At 35.0% G+C, this 15674-nt stretch overlaps 3 protein-coding genes across 4 annotated transcripts in view; 2 read left to right on the top strand and 1 right to left on the bottom strand.

The window, feature by feature from the left end:
• The first annotated feature begins 31 nt into the window (after nucleotides 1-31).
• Nucleotides 32-1084, top strand: LOC137408864 (cytosolic Fe-S cluster assembly factor NUBP2 homolog). The gene has a single exon (XM_068095451.1). The coding sequence runs from the start codon at nucleotides 177-179 to the stop codon at nucleotides 954-956; it is 780 nt and encodes a 259-aa protein (XP_067951552.1). The 5' UTR covers nucleotides 32-176; the 3' UTR covers nucleotides 957-1084.
• A 2618-nt stretch (nucleotides 1085-3702) lies between these two features.
• LOC137408244 (sorting nexin-12-like) lies at nucleotides 3703-13973 on the bottom strand. Its single transcript, XM_068094672.1, has 4 exons — nucleotides 13735-13973; nucleotides 8878-8973; nucleotides 5550-5680; nucleotides 3703-4178 (listed from the first exon to the last, which is right to left on the bottom strand). Exons 1-4 carry the CDS (start codon nucleotides 13882-13884, stop codon nucleotides 4073-4075), a joined length of 483 nt encoding a protein of 160 aa, XP_067950773.1. The 5' UTR covers nucleotides 13885-13973; the 3' UTR covers nucleotides 3703-4072.
• Nucleotides 13974-14288: 315 nt separating this feature from the next.
• LOC137408165 (monocarboxylate transporter 10-like) overlaps nucleotides 14289-15674 on the top strand; it is a 47571-nt gene continuing 46185 nt past the window's right edge. Inside the window, exon 1 of one of the 2 annotated variants that reach the window (XM_068094564.1) lies at nucleotides 14289-14398. The gene's annotated coding sequence lies outside the window, so the exon portion shown is untranslated. Of the gene's footprint in view, nucleotides 14514-15674 lie in introns of both variants that reach the window. The other variant, XM_068094563.1, reaches the window with a different exon arrangement.

The raw sequence follows: 15674 nt of genomic DNA, 5'->3' as shown, positions 1-15674 counted from the left end.
TAGACTAAACCATTAGTCCGTTGAACTCAAAACCCCGAGGTTTTGAGTTCATCGGAGTAAACTGCCACACTTCTAATAAAGTCGATCTTTGTATAGATACTACACCAAGTGTAGCGAGTCAAACACACCGAGTAATTGCTTAAAAACGTTTTTATGTTATTAGATAATTTCCTGTAATGGAATCCGCAAATTTGGCGAAAGTAAAGCATATTATTTTGGTTCTATCTGGCAAAGGAGGTGTAGGGAAAAGTACTGTGACTGTTCAATTAGCTTATGCCTTAAAAGAAGCAGGAAAGCGAGTTGGAATTTTGGATATAGACCTCTGTGGCCCAAGCATTCCGGTGCTATTAAACCTGGAAAATCAAGAAATCCACCAGTGCGAAAATGGATGGGTGCCAGTTTACACTGACAAGGAGCAACGACTTGGCGTAATGTCGATTGCATTTCTTCTTGCTAACAGTTCAGATCCTGTGGTATGGCGGGGTCCGAAAAAGAATTCAATGATCAAGCAGTTTTTGACTGATGTTTACTGGCAAGATATAGATTACTTGATAATCGACACGCCACCAGGAACTAGTGATGAGCATATATCCGTTGTTGAAAACATCCAACCATGGAATCCTGATGGTGCAATACTAGTGACTACTCCTCAAGGCGTTGCCATTGGTGACGTACGTCGGGAAATTGCTTTCTGTAGAAAAACAGGCGTAAATATACTCGGCCTCATTGAGAATATGTCAGGATTCGTGTGCCCGACCTGCAGCGAGTGTACCAATATATTTTCAAGTGGTGGCGGAGAGGCTTTGGCAAATCATTCTAAGATCAACTTTTTAGGACGCATTCCAATTGACCCTAAAATGAATCCAGTTAAAGGTCAAAGCATGATTGACAATATATGTGTAAGTTCTTCAAGAGAGTTGTATCAGGACATTTTGGCCAAAGCTAATCTTGTTTGAGCGGTGCTTTATGCTGATGCTCCGAATTTATTGTTTTTTGGGAGCCTAAGCCTTTCTATCATCTTGAAGCTAAATGTGTGCTCCATAAATTTTGTACGGAAACAGTTTAAAATAAAATTTGAAGATAACTTGCAAATATTCTGTCATGTAGTGAAGGTTGGCAGTAAATAGCTATTATCCAGTCTCTATTTCTAAGAATCCCTTTTCAAGTCAACATCGATAAATAATATTGAATGTTCAATCTTTTATGTTGCTTGGCTTTTGGAAAGCTTCTGAAGATAGGCTTGTATTGTGACTTGAAAAGTACATTCAAATGAACCCTTTAAGATTTATGTTTTATTGGTATGTAACCTCTACTTCTGGCAAGATGTTATAATCTTTTAGAGTGTTTTGTGATATAATGTCACGTTACTGTACATCTTTGAGCAAAGAAGTTCAAATTTGGTAGTTTAGAGCAAAACTATGACAGAGCAGACATATGAAAGACTCTGAAAAAGCTTAGGCCTACTAGAAAATTTTACACTCGATAGAGTTAGTCTAATGCAGTATATCCTTCATGATTTAGCGGCCCTTGGTAAGGGTAAGCCTTCCAACACACGTGTTAGCTAAATATATGCTTCATTTGTTGTATTTTGTCATACAACTGTTGAATCGTTCAAGACTGCTATTCGTTAGTTTATACGAATTTTCCTGCTGGTTATACGCTAAGGCAACAATTATTGATCAGAAATAAACAATATAGTTTGGTGATAGTAAATCGTATTTGCCATATTCCACATAGTGCAAAAGATTCCTTGTAACGCTAGCATTTACGTTGGCCTGGAGTTATCTTCACAATGAGGTGGCTAATGTGTACAATCTAATCTACCCAGCTCTAAATTGCTTTTGCCAATTTTATTAACGCAGTACATACATACCGATGCACCATTAATTTGGTTCTAAAGATATCCCAAAATCGTTTAAACTAGATTTCTGATGGCTACTGTAAACAGGCTAACACATGGCTTTTTGGAAAATAACAAGCTTGGAATATGACTCGAAATCAATTAATAATATTGAATGCTCAATCTGGTAACTTGCTTAGCTTTTAGAAAGATTCCATGTAGTGTCTATATTCAAGTTAGCCTGGAGTTATCTTCACGACGAAGTGATTAATGTGTACAATAAACAACAACTCCAATAGGATCTACCCATCTCTAAATTGCTTTTGTCAACACTAACTGTTAAATATCCTGAATGTTATGTACTGTGCTAATAGTCATGCTACATGCCCTGCATTTAGGATGTAGTGTCCAACTAATAAAATTTATGATCTAGGAAACATGGCGGAGAAGCTAATGTCTAAGGATATCCAACTCTACGGTCGGTGTTTAAGGTTTCCTTTATGATATTGGAGATGAGCGAATATGTTATCATATCACATTACATACATGTATGAACATCTGATGTTCTTGCATACTGTGGCTTCAAAGCTTAGGTTGCGGAAGTGGAAGGATCATGATTTGCTATTTCATAGTCACACGTACATATTTTAACGCATTTGTACCACATATTGATGAAAAGTGAATACGTCACTTTTTGTTGCCAATTAGTTGAAATTTATCCGATGATCTACCAATCATAGAGGGAAAATTAATAATACATGTATGAGAAACAAGCATATGCATATATTGCTAAGGAATGAGATGTGCTACAACTTCTGGTCTACATCTATATGGTCATTTACTGAAGACCAGCATAGGGAGTTTGGTTGTTCATAAGCTCTATCATCAGGCGCGCCCTTTCACTATCGTTGGAGTATTCGGTAGCCCCCATCCGGATAGATGGTTTTGAATATTCAAGTTTCTGTACTATTAACATAGAAATCTATCAACTGCATGCACTGGTCTAGAGACGCTAATGAATTAACATTTTACACCTCAAAGATGATATATTTGTTAGATAAATGGTCTGAAAATTAACTGACTGTTATATGTCATGTTGAACACAAAATACAATGCAAAACACTCAAAAAGCATTGTGAATTGTCAAATCAAAGTCCTGACCTGTGAACAAGAGCTTGGAGTTCAATTGCTAAATAAGGCCATTGGTAATGACAAGAATGGTTCCCAACCTTAAATTGTTTCCTGCGACTAGGTAAGCCTCGAGTCTCCGAGGTTTCCTTGCCACTGGGCTTAGACATGTCCGGCCATGCTCACAGAGCTAATGTATTCCCAACAATGCTCTTAAAACACATACAACTTCTACTTGCAGCGTTTAAAGCAGACATACTAGCTCGTTGAAGGATTGCCCTCACAACATTAGATGCATTAATTAACTTGATGCGCATATAGTGAGTTTGTTGGCATAGCTGGAATGACTCTTGGCAATAAAAGTGACATTTAGGGCTGACCTGAGAATGACCTTTAGGAACGACCCGAGAATGACCTTTAGGACTGACCTAAGGATGACCGAACCAAAAGTTTTTTGATTCACACATTCTGCATTTCATGTTTACAAAAATGGCTTCACTAACCATAACAAATGAATGAGCATAATCTAACAGGCTCATCATGTAAAGGGAGGCTAATGTTAATCATAGAGGTTTATCGGCCTGGCAACTTTGAAACGCATCTGATAGCGCAAATAATAAACTCTGCTCTAGCCTTGACATACTTCAGTATTTTTAGCCTTCTGTAATTTCATACCGATACCAATTTCATTAAGTGAATCCTGCACACTGGCAATGAGGAAGTGCACTCTGAAATGCGTTCCCTTCAGCAGACAATTTGTATTGCTATAGCAAATGACAAATAAAATTAATTGCAATATGAAGAAGCCCCAGCTACGAACATGAAAATATATTTACTTTTGAGGTCTTGCACAAACTAAACATCCAAAATGACCCATTCCATTGTTCAGCAATGAGAGTGATTAATGATTTTGCACTTGAAATAATGTACAAATGTATATAAAGTTTACGAACTGTGAATGCGCTAATTTCTCTCTATATCCAATCTATAATAATGAAATGATAACGATAGCGTGTGGAAGAATCCTTGCTTTGAGAGAAGATAACTACGTGAAAGTAAGCCTTCTCGGCTTTGCTTCCCAAAGTGTTGTCTTTACCAACAAGCTCACGTTGTTCTCACTTTACCAGGAGAGTAGTCCTTGTCGATTTCTGCTTCTTGTAGGAATATATGGAGACACTTTTCATTCTGGGCAAGAGGATGTCCAGCGACTCTGCAAAGTAACAGTAACCAGAATAATCCAGGAAGAGATCTGCATACCATGCTGCAAGGTCTAAAGGTCTAAAGCTAACCTTGACAACGTGTTCAACAATAGAATATGCATTGCTGCTAACACCATTAGGAATGCATAGAAAAAACATGAATCTACGATGAATTTTGAAGAATATCACTAGCAGGAATGGAATTAGCCTGTCTTGACAAACTGTTGTTTTTGCGGAGTTGTCCCCCGTCGAGCGGGCGAGCAACAACAGCTTGTCACAAGACGTACTGCAGCTGATGCATCAGCTGCACTGAAAGGGAGTTGTTCTCTTCTGTCTATGCGGCTTGGTTGCGATGTTATGTCAGTCGCTCCATTGGTAATCATAACGGATTTCGAGCAAAAAGTTATGTAGAAAAATTAAGATAAGAACGTTTAACTAGCGACCGGTCTTTGCAGTAAACTTTAGTAGAATTTGAGAGCGTAGGCAACAACAGCGACTAAACATGTCGTTATTTGTGCGCTCAGTCAGTTTTATTTCTATTTTTGTATCAGTCAGTTTTATTTGTTCTTATTGATTTTATTTTCAATTTATTTTATTCTTACGTTCTACTAAAGTTTACCGCAGAGACTGGTCTTTGGTTAACTGTGTGATCTTATTTTTTATCTACATAGATTTTTGCGTGAAACCCGTTATGATTACCAATGGAGCGACCGACATAACATCGCAAATAAGCCGCATAGACGTAAGAGAACAACTCCCTATAAGTGCAGCTGATGCATCAGGTGCAGTACATCTTGTGACAAGCTGTTGTTGCTCGCCTGCTCGACAGGGGACAACTCCGCAAAAACAACAGTTTGTCAAGACAGGCTAGAATGGAATACATTTACGTCACTATTTACAATTTCTTTTTCATCCATCCTAAACTGGAATAAAAATTTGGACACCCTGAGTTTATGTGGTAAATTCTGAGTAAAAAGAAAACTATCTGGCGCGTTTGCTTTTGGCAAAATGATAATCCAAAATCCTAAATTTATTGTGGCAAAGTTTTAAGTGTTAACTCTGTGATAGGTGATCAATGTCTTTGCACAGGTACTACTAAGGTGAACCGTTATAAAGGTTTAAGGTCAAAATGAATGATTTACAAAGCCATTTCCGTAATGTAAGGGTTAATAATAATAATTGGCCAAACGAATGGAATAACTGGAGTAGGTCAACAACCATGTACATACAACACACAGTTTCAGACGATATTACCAGACTGCGTGAAAACAAACCCATGTGCAACTATTTCTGCAAAAGAATTACTACTGGTTTAAAGCAAATCTTCGAAGCATAGAAATACAGTCATGACCATTTATATAGACAACACATACAGTTCTTACTTGTTTATAAACTGTTCCAGACCTTTCCGTCGGTCCTCGATAAAATCGTCTTCAAATATTCCATCGTCTGAACGCATAAACGATGGCAGCTGCTTTTTGAAAGCCTTCCCAGGCAACGATGGAACAACTATCTGTGTAGCAGAAACAGAAAAGACATAAAAAACCAAACAAAATAATTGTCTTAACAACGGCAGTGTGTTCTTAAATCGATTAGGTTTTTTGAACATAATAACATGTATATTGATAGCTTTGACATCTGAGCGATTATAGTAAGCCAAAAACTAAAATATAAAATGGGGACAGTTTCATACAGTATAGCTTTTAACAATTTTGACTATAATAAGGGCCCTGTGTCCATCTGGATAACATTGGGAAAAAGATCACATCGTATGGGATTCGAACTCATGACTGAGTTTGCTGGCCCTACACCTGCACAAGTCAAACCGCACCTGGCTTTTAATTGTGGAGATAATTATGCTATATACATTGTTGGGTACTGACAACTTTCGGCAACACACTGAACTGCTAGGGTAGGCCTACTAGTGACTAAAAAACTCTCATCTCCAAAAAGGCATGGCAAATATCGACAACTGCGACATGATCGACAGTTTATCGACATGATAAACTGCAATGAATTAGCTTTTCAAATATGTCATCCGCTAACTAGTTTTACGGAATTAAGGGAATATGACTGAAGGAAATCACTGCACAACAGCTTAAATGCTGCCAAAGGGTGGAATAAGTGTTTGCTCCTTCTACCACAGTTATTACAATGTTAAATGGTCAACCGAAGTAACTAGTAAACATATTACTGTTATAAAACCTTGTGTTTAAAACTAAAGGCTTGTTAGATAATAGTTGTATGTAACTAATGTTATCTAGCAGACACTGCGTCATAGATTGACCATAATCGAAATCTTGCTAGATATTGTAGTCGAAGATGCTGCCCAGTAAAAACACTCATAATAAAAACCAGCTAATTATAATATTAATATAATTTAATAATATAATAATAATATAATATATAATAATAATATAATATTAATATAATTAGTTTCGTAATACTCCTGACAGTGTGAAGAATTAGAAAATATATAGTTTTAGTCATCTAGCTGCTCTAACAGCCAGGTTATTTCAATATAAACATGAAGTACTAGTTTCAATTCAATAGGTGTCCCAACTATTTTGATCATCACTGTAATTGTATCAAAATGGGTAATAAATCCATTTTACAATGGTTTTGGTCAGTTAGAACACACCTCTACACTGTTTGTAAATAAAGACACTATAATAGACACTTTCTCAAACTATGAATGAAATCTAAACAGATTTTTAGAGCCACTAAGTAAATAATTAAGAAAGGTTGTTGAACACTGTGATTGCCTCAACAACTCTATTGAATATTAGGAAAAACAACAAACGGAAACATCTGGTTTGTTTGCGAAGGGTCAGTTTATTATAGAAGTACTATCCTAATAATGATGGAGCTATTACTTCGGCCAGCCGACATGTTGCCGAAGTTACAAAGATGATACTATTAATTCTATGAAACATCCTGCAGAGACAAACACATCATGTGAATCATAGCCCGATAATTATTACAGATTCACAATCGAATTTCTAAAGCAACTTTGGAGGAAAAACTACTTCTAATACTAAAACGTTAAAATATGTCTGAGATCTTTGAGAATAGCTAAGAACATGAAGACGATTAACTGGAACAACAAAAATGCTCATGACAACCAACCAGTGGACAGCTTTAATAATAGCGAGTTCATTTTTATTCATTATAAGCCTTCAAAATTCTTTAGTCAAACAGTTTATTCACTAGAAATTACTCAACACGGGTGACCATACATGATGATGTTCTGAAAGTAAATAATTTATAGAATGAGTTCCCAAAATAGTCAGTTCGGTGTAAACAGTTCGTTGGACACATGCCAACTCAGCAGCAACTTGGCCTTTCAGATTCCTTACAAGTGAGGCAGCTGAATTCCAATTGCTTAGTCCTCACAATTGTAGAATAAATACCGTAGTTTTTACATCCATTGATAGACACGGTGGTACACAACAACCGAGTTGGGAGCATCTATTGACAGTGCATAAAGGTATGCATAATGATGCGACGTTAAACCATAACTGTCACGAACAACTTTTATCGTACTAACTAGGTAAATAAGACACGCTGATTCCGATTTTGTACTCAAAATAAAGATTAGTCCACTAACCTTCAAAGTCATTTAGGCTTTTTTAAAGCGTTTCAATGTCCGTTTCGAAAACAACACAATCGGCATTACAAGCTCCGCCCATAAATATGTGACGAAACCTAGCTTTTTCAGAAACGGAAGTTCGGAATGTTTAGTCCGATTTAGAATAATAGAGATGGGTGTCTTAAAACCCATTATTATCTAAATCCAGCCTGTAAAATAATTTCAGTTTTTTATGAAAGGGATATAAACTATTTAAAATTGCTCGCAGCTTGTTACATGACGTTTAAATGGGCTGGACGCCGAGAAAAAATGAGCTCAAAAAGCGCGGTTTTATCACGAACTAGCGTTGTTATCGCGCTTTTTAAAAATGCAATGCTAAATAGCTTATCTACCTTTCTAAAAAGACTGATATTATTTTTAAGACTGAATTTAGATATTAATGGATTTTAAAACACCCACCTCTATTATTCTAAATCGGTCTAAACATACCTACGTAACTTCTGTTCCTAAAAAGCTAGGTTACGTCACGTATTTATGGGCGGAGCTTGTTATGCCGATCGTGTTGTTTTCGAGACTGATATTAAAACGCTATAAAAAATCCTTCATTACTATGAAAGTTAGTGGCCTAATCTATATTTTGATTACAAAATCGGAATCAGCGTGTCTGATTTACCTAGTAAATACCATAAAAGTTGTTCGTGGCAGTTATGGTTTAAATATGCAATAGCCTGAGATCTTTATCACCGATTTAATGGTTGTAGTTATGATAACTGAATGTTTATAATATAACAAACACACAGTGAATGCTACATACTGGTTTCATTCCCAGGCCGTTGGTAGAATAATTAACGGTAAGCCACATACGGCTCAAAGCGACAGGCAGAGAGAATAACTCTATGTTTACGGATGTGTGTAAATCTGAACAAACGCTTACCGCGAAATCTCATTCGCCGATGTTTAGGTTTTTAACATTCTCACTTGCACCCCTCCGAAAGTGCCTATAGTTTATAAAACCCAACCTCTAAAATCCTAGTGTAAATATGCAGTTGGTTTTTCATTAGCTTTTTGAGGTGAGCTTTCAATTGCAGTTTTGTAAGAAATAAGCTCCTCACTCTCACCTTACTGTCTCTGTCTAGTTCTTTTTTAAGCCATTCAAAATCGCTGTAACGTCTTCTGACTGATGATTCTTTTACCTTGAAAATTGGCAAATTTGTCTACAACACAAAAGTTATCTATTCTGAGTAAATCTGATGAACCTAGCAGTTCAAATTAGTTTAAGGAGCCGAATGTGACTGCAACATAAATTCGATGTTAAATGATCATAACAGACTCATAAATGATCATAATGTAACATATCTGCAACATAATTCACATTTAAAGCGTACAGATTTGTTGAAATACACCAAACGGACATTTGAGAAGTCATAAACAGAGCATACATTAATAAAAGAATTAATGTGCTATGATTATAATAACAATTACATGAAATATTAAATTGTGTCATTATACAACTTTATATTATCTACTAGGCTCTAAAAATGACTTGAAATTTTGTTTGTCATTGAGATAAACATGTGATCCTTATGTAGGTCTTGTGACCCCTCATAGGAAACATTTTTCTCCTATTAATAATTAATTAGAAAGAGAAGAGACAAACTATAATAATAAAATTGCGTCATATTGTTCAATACATAATCTATGTAGTCATTTGTTAATGAAAATAAGAAACGATTGATCCATGATATACGTTTTAAAGGGTAATTTATTAATTTTGTAAGGGCAATAACATACTAAATGATAATAAATAATGAATGAAAAACATAATAATCGTTGATGAGTTTACAGTTGTTGTCAGACTAATACTAGTCACCTTATTGCCAGGTTATTTTGCACCACCTCATCAAGCTACTCATCCTTTGTTTCATTTATCACTGCTTAAAGGAGGTGCGAAATGTGAATTTTAATCATTTATACACTGTACAATAACTTCTTGCTTAGATTTATACCTAGGACAGCTATAGATAGGATGTTAATATACTAACAACTCGACATTTTAATTGCTAAGTGTGCAATAGGCTACTTCCTATATGCGTATAAGGCAGGGGTTCGTTCATCATATTTCAAATTCGAGAGCATCCTTCTAAATTTCTATTAGGCTGCTTTTTGGTCTTTTATAGTAGCGATAGTGTGAGATGGCATTTAGTTATTTTACATCGACATGAATAATTCATTTATGACCACGAATTCCAATTTTTTAGGTTTTCAATATAGACATCAAGATAGAGTAGCATTGGTTTGATGCCTTGAAAATCATCTGTTAAAAATGTGGTTGCGTCAAAAAGGTGGATTTAATGAAAACAAGACCAATAAAAGGCTAAAACATCAGCTACAATTTGAAGTAATTTTTGTCTTTGTAGACTAACCCTGTCCGGAGATATATGCGTTTGAATGAGGCCATATTTTAAAAAGCTCAGATTCCAGCGGGTGCTTCATTCGTGACGTAACAAGAAATAAATGTGAAAAGAGCCCACGAGCGATAAATATAAGATCTCTTCTTAAGCAAATCATCAGGACGAAACTTTTATATAGGTCATACTAAATGTTGTCGCCTGTAAAACGAGTTGCCTGCGATGTCAAAAGTTCTCGTTGTTAAGGAGATCACTCTATTACTAGTTAGTTACGCGCATTGACTATTAGTAGATTCTAGTAGCGACATGCATCGACATATTTATTTTACATTAATGATCAAACATGCAGACAGGTTATAGTTAGATCTGACAGGCGTCAGCAGCGTTATAATGCAGAGGAAGATAGGAGAATGGAAGTAAATTTATCTTCAACTTTGGATATCCTATACATATATTCTAAGCTAATGGCAATAATTTTCGTAGTCATGAATTATACATCTACTACTAAGTAAAATTATAACTTTTGCAATCACGAATCATCATTGCATAACTTTTCAATCGCTTCACAACTTTTTATCATTTCACCTAGCTATAGCAATTTCTTTAGCATTTTTAGCTATTAAACTAGATTTATGATTAAAATTTATGTTCAGTGTGTAAAAAGTGAGGAAAATCGATTGATCAATGCTCATCTTCAACTCTCATAAACAAAGCTTCGAATCGTTGGCTTGGCGTATTTATGCTTTTGTTAAACATTTATTCGTTTTGAAAATTACACTCGCAATCTATCTAACTCTCAAACTGAAAGCTTTCTGTAGATAAGCATTGAAACGACACATATATATAAATATATAAATGACATTTATTACAGTTTTATTAATGTTGCAGGATGATTATATTGACACGTTCACTAAGGGAGCAGTCGTGCCGGTCTGGAAACTGCCATAAATGACAAAGAGAGACACGAATGTGTGCTGCACAAACCATAATATGTTTTGTTTGAGTTTGCTGCAGTAGATTAATTAGGCCTATTATATGAACTGAAACTATGTGAATGGCCACGACTTGGATGGATATTTTTTAATAAAAACTTTGTGCTGCAATGAAAATTTTTTGGCTTGCAAAATTATACAATGAAATAATATTGTTGAAGACAATGCAAAACATGATTTGCAGAACATATTGAATACATCATATCCCTGTTATTATCTGTGTTAAAATCTTCTCTGATAGAAGGATTTATGAAGTGTAATTAAAGTTGTATAAACAGGTACTTTTGAACAGCTCGACTCAATTCGAACGGACCACAGATTTAGTTCAAAAACTTTATGCTCCACCCTACTAAGTAAAAACAGCTTGAGTCCACAAACCGCCAACCAGGTGCAAGAATGGTTTCATTAACCCTTAGCCAGAATCGGTTGGTTAATTGACTTCAACGAACTTGATGTTGTTTTGTGTTCACTATTTCGGTCAACTCACAAAACCATTTGTTTTGTACTTGAATTAACTAATCGAATAGGACCAGTAAAATTTTCTACAAATTAATACTAATAATGACTAAATAACGTAGACTATACATGACTTTTTGGGATGCATTTAATTTCGCCATATGTTCGAACATATTATTTCCAAAAATAGCGGCGTGCTGATTTTATTTAATAGCTAGTTTCCGGTGTGCGCGTAGCAACTGAGAACTTAGCTGATACAAAGGCCGTGATGAAAAAGCTAACTCGACGACTTGATTACCGTAGACTGATAGAATTGGTAGTCGGTACTCAAATGTTTACACAGCACTTAGAGGAAGTTAATATGACAAGTTTTTAATTTCCCTCATTTGAGGCGTTTGAAACACTCATAATAATGTATCTGTAGCTGGATTTAAAATTTTATTCTAGCCAACATGAGCAAATACAAAATAAAATATAAGTCAATAAAGCCGCGTAGGACTAGACTTTTATCGCATTAACTGATGTGAATATGAGAGATAGAGATAGGTTGTATCACGCGTTAAGCCTACATCATTTTGGGCAAGTCTGGGCATGTTTTTTTGGCCTGAGCTTTTTAACGCAATAAAATTTTTTTATTTTAGTCTTCAAATATCTTGACAATGAGATCGCCTAACACAACAAACCAACTAATAGACAAAGAAAAATACTTTCTTTTAAAATCAACTCAAATTTGATGCAACCACATCTTTAAGAGCTAGTAATCGCATTTTCACATATTTTGCACCTACAACCAAGCAGAGTAAGACATGGTGAACCATTTGATACCAAATAACTGTAATGTGAACTTTGTTTCAAGCCAGCCTTTAAGTAGATGGGCCATAGGAGTGTTTATTTTCTTGCATTGTATGCATTTATGTGCTTGATATACATGTATTTCACTTGATGAGTGTGTATTATGATGCTAAAACAAGCGCAACATAAAATATTAAAAACAAACCAAATTATTGCCAAAAAAAACTCATTTTATCACTTGTCTGTTGCTATTACGTTTTAGAAACAGGTTTTGAAACCATTGATGAAAATAGAGAACCTTGCCTTTGATGCATTATTAATTCACTTCTACAAAATACTCTTTAAATTTGTTGACACCGTGCCATCTGACTCCTAAATTACGTTAGGATGCCAGTTTGTGATTGATTTCGCTAAGCAATATGTCTGCAACTTGAGAATATCATTTCACAAGTGATTTCAATGATAATTTCACAAGTGTTAAGCACCGGGGAACGATATATAATTCTGTCTTGTAACCGATTAATTTTGAGACAAAAGATTGCATAAAAATATCCGTTAATAGTTTGAGAATTTTAGTAAATCCTAATTTTAAATCACTTTGTTTTCCAATAAAATTCACAATCACTTTGTTTTCCAATAAAATCCTCAATCACTTTGGCATTTGTTCAAGTCAAATCAAAACTGACTCAAATCAGTACAAAAGTGATTTACAATTACAAAAGAATTTTTACCAAAATACTATCAACTGAAATACACAATTGCCAAAGGGCAATATTTCGAAACGTGTAGTGTTGGTCAGAAATTTAGGTTATTAGTCAAAAACTAAAGCCATTTAGTTGAAAACAATAAGACATGCATTGGGCAAAAATATTAACTATAATACCAATAGTAAGTTTTTACCTGTTAGCTGAATTTATAGTTACTACTGTAGCTTTCGTTTAACTTTATAATTTTGTACAAGCGCCTACAGCTAAACACATGCTATATTATAACTGTTGTACAATGAAAGCACTTCACACACAATTTTGGTACATAAGCAAATAAATAAATATTTTACATACCAAACAAAAATTCACATTCAGTAACAATGCATGTTTTAGGACAGCCCTAATGCTGTGAAATTGCACTAAATATAAATTCAGCCTGATTTATCTCCCTAGTCATATTTCCAATATGCATGATTCCAATTGACGATTGAATTGTGACACTGAGCCGATATAACTTTTAGTTACTACACGTAAAACTCATTTATTAGTTGACCTAGTCATATTAACATAGCATAAAACGACTGATAATGCTTGAAATTTTGTGTCCGGAGTCTACAAACCTTTAATCTGACTTCATAATCTGTGTATCTTTTATTCGCTATACCGTGTGTTTGAGCATCGCAAACGTCAATTTCTAAAAAATTTGCAGGTATAGCATATGCGTCAGCTAAAGTTTGCTGTTTTGTAGGCAGTCGTGAGGTAGCTGCCATTATCAAAGAAATTGTATTTCCTGAAATACCAGTTGTTTTGATGATACGGAGAAACTCCTCCAACGCATAAACTGATGACGATGCAGATTATTGTGTTTCCTGCTCTGAACGTTCGTAGTCTGAAGATTCTAAGCTATAACGCGTGAGACGAGGTATGTTGAGGTACATCTATGTGTTGTCTAAACATTCACAGATTCTGGTCTTTGCTAACTTTGTTGGTATTACACAGTTTTATCAATCATAGACTGAACCGCCCCGCCTTTTAAAAATTAGTTAATTTACCAAGAAATATGAATTTAATGAAGAAGTGTAATTTTTACTAACTCCCGCGAACCTTTAATTGGTTGTTCGTAAAGGTCACAGACCTGACCGCTCGCTAATTTTAACTACCGTCTCTACGATACATCGATATGGATCTGGATGGGTTACCAACTCGATGCTATAATACTTTTGCACAACTCGCGGGAAATTAAGGATGCATTTTCGGTATATATAAATAGCGCATGACTAGGAGGTATGTGTTTTGCGTTGATTGTGATCATGTAATTAATAACCAAAGCGGCAAGTATTACACCGGCTATCACATTAGATCGCTCAGCAACCGACATATTGCATCAGAAATAGCACTGGTTTGTATTGTAATTTTATTGGAATAACGGTGAATGTTATTTATGAAACGGAAAAGATTGTTTAAAAGATAGATTACATCACACACATATATATATGCTCGAGGCTTACGTACAATTTCAGCAAGTAGCATTTTTTAATTTTGACCATAAAAATAGTTTTTGTCAATTTAAAAAAATGTTGGTAAAATACTTGTGATGATGAAACAGTAGTTGCTGAGAAGGCTTTGCTAGTTATTTTAGTAAGTGTAATTGCAGTATAACTTGCTAGTGTAATTCTACAGGCTTGCTAGTTATTCTTCTTCACCATTAAATAGTAGCTTTTCAAATTGTGTCAGGTGGTTTGCAAAAAAGCCACAGCTGTACTCAATAAATTATTTGAAATCTGATATTCTCCATTACAATCATTTTTAGGATTGTGGTTAGCTTTGACATAACATACCTTGCTAATGCAATAACTTTGAGTCACCTTTTCAAACTACTGGCTCATTTTAGATACATTAAGATCACTTGCAATTATTTTATAATTGCTGAAGAAAGACTAAAATGCCATTTAAGTAGGGTAGATTTAAGAAGTCAATAGACCAGACAGTTTGTAATAAGGTTTCATAAATCGTCAGGCTTTGTAGTTTTGTACTGCATTTTTTGCATCCAGTTTCCAAATAAAATCACTGGTAAACATCGTCATGGTTTCTTACTAGTAAGTCAGAAAAGTTTAGGTGAATGGTAATTTTAGGGATAGACAGCCTTAAAGGTACTGACTTCGCACTGGGTATCCAATGAAAAGTTTAGCATTCTATGCAGCCTTTCAACATTAATGCCATATTACAAAAACAAAACGGAATGAAACCTTTTATATAAACTTCATCCACAGCCGTTCTTTGAAAACAACTCAAATAAATGGTGCTAGCTGTAATTTGATATTCACCTTTGGTTTGTTTTCTTTCAACTTTGATTGAAGTCGATTGAAGCAACTATAATACCACTTGTGCAGTTAAAAAACTCCGTAAAATCTACCTTAAGAAGGGTTTATAGTGTGAAGAGTAAACTCTTTTAATTTTTGTTTAATTTGAGTTTGTGGAGAATGGTTGTGTACATTGACGGTGACACCAATTTTGCTGCTTGTTGCTCATGTGCTTGAGTTTCACTTCTTAGTTATTCATA

The sequence above is a fragment of the Watersipora subatra genome, chromosome 11 (genome assembly GCF_963576615.1).
Source record: "Watersipora subatra chromosome 11, tzWatSuba1.1, whole genome shotgun sequence".
Taxonomy (NCBI): Eukaryota; Metazoa; Bryozoa; class Gymnolaemata; order Cheilostomatida; family Watersiporidae; genus Watersipora; species Watersipora subatra.
The sequence above is the reverse complement of the archived record's forward strand: the minus strand, read 5'-3'. Positions and strand labels throughout refer to the sequence as shown.

Coding starts and splice junctions, on each gene's coding strand:
- LOC137408244 (XM_068094672.1), bottom strand. CDS start 13,884: ATGGCAGCTACCTCACGACTGCCTACAAAACAGCAAACTTTAGCTGAC. Junction 8,974..13,734: donor ATTATGAAGTCAGATTAAAG/GTTTGTAGACTC, acceptor TTTGTGTTGTAG/ACAAATTTGCCAATTTTCAA. Junction 4,179..5,549: donor CTGGAACAGTTTATAAACAA/GTAAGAACTGTA, acceptor GTTACTTTGCAG/AGTCGCTGGACATCCTCTTG.
- LOC137408864 (XM_068095451.1), top strand. CDS start 177: ATGGAATCCGCAAATTTGGCGAAAGTAAAGCATATTATTTTGGTTCTA.